The sequence below is a fragment of the Rhipicephalus sanguineus genome, chromosome 6 (assembly GCF_013339695.2).
Source record: "Rhipicephalus sanguineus isolate Rsan-2018 chromosome 6, BIME_Rsan_1.4, whole genome shotgun sequence".
NCBI classification, from domain to species: domain Eukaryota; kingdom Metazoa; phylum Arthropoda; class Arachnida; order Ixodida; family Ixodidae; genus Rhipicephalus; species Rhipicephalus sanguineus.
The window spans coordinates 163,022,636-163,028,901 of NC_051181.1; the positions used below are offsets into that span (position 1 = coordinate 163,022,636).

The window sequence follows — 6,266 nt, forward strand, 5'->3', positions numbered from 1 at the left end:
GGGCTTCTTGGTTACATGACGAATTTTGGTTGCAGCGCGAACTTGGCACAGGGACACGAGAAGGAAGGCGACACACGCAGCGCTACGTGTGTCGTCTTCCTTCTTGTGTCCCTTTGCCAAGTTCGCGCGGCAACCAAAATTCGTGTACTTAGGTTTGGGCGCATGTTAAAGAACTCCAGGCGGACAAAATTAATTTAGAGTTGCCCACTACGGCATGCCTCAGAATCATATCGTGGTTTGAGCACACAAAACCCTTGCAATTATTATTTTTAGCACATGTACGAACACATCTCTTCTCGCAGGTTATCATGAACTTAGGATCGTGCATCAAAAACTCGAAGCGGAAGCGGACTATTCTTCGCGACACGACGGAGGATGGAACGTACAACAGCAGAGATGACCCTTGACTGTCCCGTGCCTTCCTAGACATTATGTTCTTTCTTTGATATTCGACTTCATACAAGGTTCCTTGGTCATCATTACACCTATGTGATTGCACATTCCTTATCTCTACGTTTCTTAAGTCAATAAGTTTTATTTAAGTTGACCGTTCATTTGCAATGTACACATGCTAAGGGAAGTTCTGGCTAATATTTTTTAGGCCGTTCCAGATGCTAAGTTTTTTCTTCTTTGTTGGAGCAAAAGGAAAGAACACTAGACCTTTGTGGAACACGCCACACAATAACAGCATAAGCCGGCGGAGCGATCTCCTAGCAACCGGTGGTAAAATGTTCAACGTCGCGTACCGCAAGTACTGAACATGGAAGGCTGACATTTATTGTGCATTGATCTATCAAAATACAGTCATGTGAGCTTAGGGATCAAAATAACGTTGCAGAGAACGTGCAATGTGGCACAACGAATGGTCTGTTCTTGGCAAACAAATGTCATGGCTGTCTGGGGACTGCTGCCAAGCATACGAAAGCGAATTCGCTAGCCAGGGTCATGGTGACGATGAAGCGCGGCTGAACACATTGTAACGGGTAGACTGGCCAGTACTCACCTGCAACAAAACCGGCATGGCACGATACCTGGTGCGATACTAAGCTACTGCAAAACAGTGTGTGCAACTGCGTAACTGGACGGAAGACTCCTCGCGCAATATGAAGTCGACGATGACGATGTTGATGAATCGCGACTGAACACATTGTAATGAGGGGGCGGGCCACCAGTGACGAAGCTAACATGGCCTCAAATCTGGTGCTATATTACGCAACTGGGACGTAGCGTATGCGGCTAGGTAGCCGGACGTGTGACTATACTGTCATGATAGGGCGCCTTTCAAGAGTTTCTTTTCAGGTAGGATTGCAAATGCTGGCGTAGCTCGGTGGCAGAAAGGCTGTGTCACACATGTGGCACCCTGTTGCATATTCCAGGTGTAAGCGGGCCAGTTTTCTCTCATCCCCGGTGATAGCTGCGACAAACACTGGCAGCGGCGGCGGGCACCATCGGCGACAATAACTGCTATTGGGCTGATCCCATAACAGATCATACGGTAAAAGTTGGGTTTGATATTTCCGCAGGAGGGAACCAACAACGTTAGATGGGCGAGCATTCAAATATATATGATGAGCCTTATAAAGAAGCATTTTTCCCCTGTTATAGAGCTTACATATTTATAACGTGTGTTAGACCACGCCCGTTGTGACGTTTCTGGCTGGCAAGATCTCCAACCCACATGAGAAAACAAAGAAGCCAACAGGCGTACGAGTGTCACGTATGCGGGCGTAACAATTTCACGCCCAGCTTTTAGAAACGCCAACTTAAAAAAAAAGAAAATCCGGCAGATCCCACGCATTGTGTGAATCAATTCATTGCAAAGCAGCCAGCGAGTAGCGGCTTATGCTGCCATATTTATTTATTTATTTATTTATTTATTTATTTATTTATTTATTTATTTATTTATTTATTTATTTATTTATTTATTTTTGCTGTGGTCCTAGAGTTGCGAGTTCGATCGATGTCTTAGTGTAAATTTAGCAGTGTGCAGGTTTTGGGTTTACGGGCACGTTGACTCCATTGGCACCGAAAGGGTAGCTAACCGTCCAGCGTAACGTCAGCACTCACTTTAGAGCAAAGACGTCAGTTTTCTCGAAACGAATTGCATGCTATGTCGTGGTGATGTGCATGTCATAACTAGCGATCGTTAGCGTTTTCATTCGGCGTTGTGCAACGCTTGGCTATAGCTTGCTGACTCATAAGAGTCCATATGTATTGCTTATTACATTTTTATGAAAGCTGATAGCGGACAGTGCAACCACAATTGTCGTTGGCGTGACATAACGCCTGTATAGGGTCTTTTTCATAAGTGATTTCAAGCATTCTGCGGTAGAATACTTGACTGCCACGCACAAAGCCTGGTTTCGATTGCGGCTCGGATCGTGGTCCTTATTATTTGCGTCCATCGGAATTTTTCGCTCAGCGACAACGCCGCCGACGGCAGTACCAGATTTTTGACGCGGGCTCCTTGACGCTATCGCGTTCGGATTTGCAGTGTCTATTCTCGCCGTTTCTCGGTTGACGTAAGCAGTGAATCAATCACCTGTGACACATACCCGCAATACACGGGCAGTGGTGTGCGGGTATGCGCCACACGTCACTGTGAGAAAGGGTTTCATGACGTACGCGGCAGGCATGTCGTGCTATTCATGTCATGACCTGTCAGTCAGGTTCGTCATACACTCATACCCTCCTATATGCCACTTTTGGTACATACTGTGTAAAGCAGGCGACCATGAGAGCGCCCAGGTGTAAGTGGATAGATAGATAGATAGATAGATAGATAGATAGATAGATAGATAGATAGATAGATAGATAGATAGATAGATAGATAGATAGATAGATAGATAGATAGATAGATAGATAGATAGATAGATAGATAGATAGATAGATAGATAGATAGATAGATAGATAGATAGATAGATAGATAGATAGATAGATAGATAGATAGATAGATAGATAGATAGATAGATAGATAGATAGATAGATAGATAGATAGATAGATAGATAGATAGATAGATAGATAGATAGTATTGAAGAAGTCAGAACAGCGGCAGTGAAATTAACGCTGTGGTCCATTTAGAGGTTGCTTCGTTATCAAGGAAACATCGGAAGCTGCATTTGTTTTCGTGTAATTGAGCGCTATAATGGAGTCATAAGATCCACTCGCCGCACATCGAGCGTATTGCGCATAAGCCTAGTACAAAATCAGGCCCAGATGGAGACATTCTTCGTCGCTGAAACATGGTCATAGTGATGTGTACCGCTCAAGCAACCATGACACTTTGCCACACTACCGAGTGTTGACGGATTAGTCGTATTTAGTAATATTCATGCTACAGAAAAACTAATGTTTTTAAGATGATTATGACAGGAAACTATATGGATTCTCGTTTGATCAACAATCCGGCACGGTGGTCCAGTGGTTAGGGTGCTCGACTGCTGCCCTGACGGCCGCGGGACGGAATCCCGGCCGCGGCGACCGCATTTCGACGGAGGCGAAATGCTAGAGGACCGTGAGCTTAGGTTTAGATGCACGCTAAAGAACACCAGATGGTCAAAATTACCAAAGCCCCCACTACGACGTCCCTCATAATCATATCGTGGTTTTGGGACGTAAAACTCCAAACATTATTATCGTTTGATCTACATTAACTTTTTTCACCTTGACGACAACATTCATTTTTATAAAGAGAAAAACCTACTATAAGTTTTGCTACAGAACTTTTTGTAACTATTCTTACGCAGTTTACCCCAGCCAAGAAGAACTGCATACAATGAAAGTTATAACAAAGAGTTTTAAGTGGTCTGAAATTGGTCTCATGATCAACTTACAGTGCGCTCCAATCAGTCCCGAATGATACTTTACAACTAAAAGTGGGAGACGCTCGCTCGAATTTTTCATCGCTGTAATAGTTTCATGCTCATTTCTTTTTTACTTTTTTTCCAACATTGGTCGCTTCGACACCGCACGTTTCTTTCAACAATACAGCTGCATTTCCGGCCGAATAAAAGGACGACGTAAATCCAGATGAGCAGCATGTGCCCATTGCATGTCCGGCGTGCAAAGTTCGATGTTCGTTCTCTGCAGGTGTTTCTTGCGCTATTATTGCACGTAACATCGTACCCGCTTTTGACCTGGAATAATAAGTAATGGTTTCGATTAACGAAATGCTTATTTCAGTGTTAATTTTCTCTTTGTTCTTTCCGATTCTATGTCTTTCCTGCCCCTCTCCCATTTTAGAGGAAAGTGTCTTACTCCCCTTTTTTGTGTGTGTGGTTTCTGTACTTCAATGTTCGATTACCCCCGCGAGAATTATCAAATAAAAAATCGACCACGATCGCGTTAGGTGTGAGTCCCGGCTACCTGGGCACATTGTAAGAGCAGCTGATCAGGTACTTGGATGTTCTGCTTTTGAAGGATATTTATTCATTGTAGCGCACATGTCCATAGTCAAAACAATAGCAACGGTGTCTGTCGATCATGTGCCCCTTTTATCTCTACCAGAAGGTGAGATATGATACTTTTTGATGCCGTCATTAAGCGTAACTCAGCTAACTTATAAGTACTCTGAAGCATAATGTACCATGACGCAATATGTACCTCTATAAATTGCAACGGGCCTCATGATGTCTCTTCGAAGGATTACCTAGATATTCGAAGGGGTATAGCAATACTGAAAAAAAAATGTTGTGATGACTCGTCACACCGAGAAGCGGGCACATCTATTACGCGACTACGGTCCTGTCGCCGGCGATTCACCAAAGCCTCCAAAACACCCTTGCCACGCGAACCACGTGCAAAACTACCTCGACTTCTTCCACTCAAGGCAAGCGTTGTCGGGTCTAGGATAAAGACGCTTCTGTTGTGCTAACAATGGAGCTGAAGCTTCGTTCCTGCCACACAAACCAAACGCAGCCGTGTATAAGAACAATGCTGCTTCTACCAGCAATGGAGTTGACGCTTGGCATGAACTGCCAAAGCTACATGCACCTGATGAACATCAGACGTCCGAAGTAAGGGACACCTCATCGGTACCTCATAAATTGACGGACGAAAACGAACAAGTTGTGAGCATGGTCAGCGCCCTAATGAGTGCTATTCGTGTGCTGCTGAGCAAGATGCAGACATCGATAGCTCTAAGCGTGTTGTAACTATTGGACACCATCATCACTCCAGTTCTCGCAAGCCTTCAGAAATCTGTTGCTTGAGAACATTAGCACCATCACCATGGCTTCACCGTCAAGATTCCGGGTGCATGGGACCGCACATACAAGTTGCCTAAATCAACGAATGCGCTGCTCTAATTTCAGCGACGGGACTGACTCATCGTCTGTGATGTCATGCGCAGAACTGCCGTTACGTCGACGGCAACAGTCATCTTTCTCCTCTCCTCCTCCCTCCAAATATTATTCCCATTACCCCCTTCCCCAGTGCTGAGTAGCCTACCGCGCTCGGCCGTGGTTCCCTGCCTTTCTTTCATCCTCATTCTTTCTCTTTATCAGATGCCGCTGTACACGTAAACTGGCACCTGTACTATACAAAAGAGGACACCCGTCGCGGCAATTTGACAGGTCGGGCCGCATATCGATGAAGGCGAAATGCAACAACACCCGCCCGTGCACTTAGATTTGAGTGCACTTCAATGAACCCCATGTAGTCGAAACTGATCCGGAGAGTCACTAAAATGTGTCTCATAATCACATCGCGCATTTGACACGCGAAATCTATCTATCTATCTATCTATCTATCTATCTATCTATCTATCTATCTATCTATCTATCTATCTATCTATCTATCTATCTATCTATCTATCTATCTATCTATCTATCTATCTATCTATCTATCTATCTGTCTGTCTGTCTGTCTGTCTGTCTGTCTGTCTGTCTGTCTGTCTGTCTGTCTGTAGCATCTTTTTTGAGGTCGTGCACGTGCGCGTGCACAGACTGTACGTTAAGAGCGGCGAGCGTGCGGTGATTGTTGTCGTTGTAACACCGAATGAAGGTGGTAGCCCGGTCCAAGACAATGTTTGGAGTCCTGTTTGCTAGACGGGTCATGTCGCCGACAGACTGTATCGATAGAGCCGGCGACATGTCGGAACCTGAAGTCACCTTTTGCGTTGGTGAGGTATAGGCCGTCTTCAGTGACCAGCTTCAGTGGATGGCGCTTATCGTATCTGAAGACTACCTGGGAGGAGGAGGAAAAACTTTATTTGACCAAGGGGTTTGGGCACGTACGTCCCAGGGTCCCCGCACGACCCCACTGT

At 45.1% G+C, this 6,266-nt stretch overlaps 1 protein-coding gene across 1 annotated transcript in view; it reads left to right on the forward strand.

Annotated features, from left to right (window-relative positions):
• LOC119395535 (uncharacterized) overlaps positions 1–490 on the forward strand; it is a 96,292-nt gene extending 95,802 nt beyond the window's left edge. Inside the window, exon 14 of the mRNA XM_049417289.1 lies at positions 303–490. Within this exon, the coding sequence (XP_049273246.1) occupies positions 303–407 (105 nt within the window). The 3' untranslated portion in view covers positions 408–490. The remainder of the gene's footprint in view (positions 1–302) is intronic.
• The last annotated feature ends 5,776 nt before the right edge of the window (positions 491–6,266 follow it).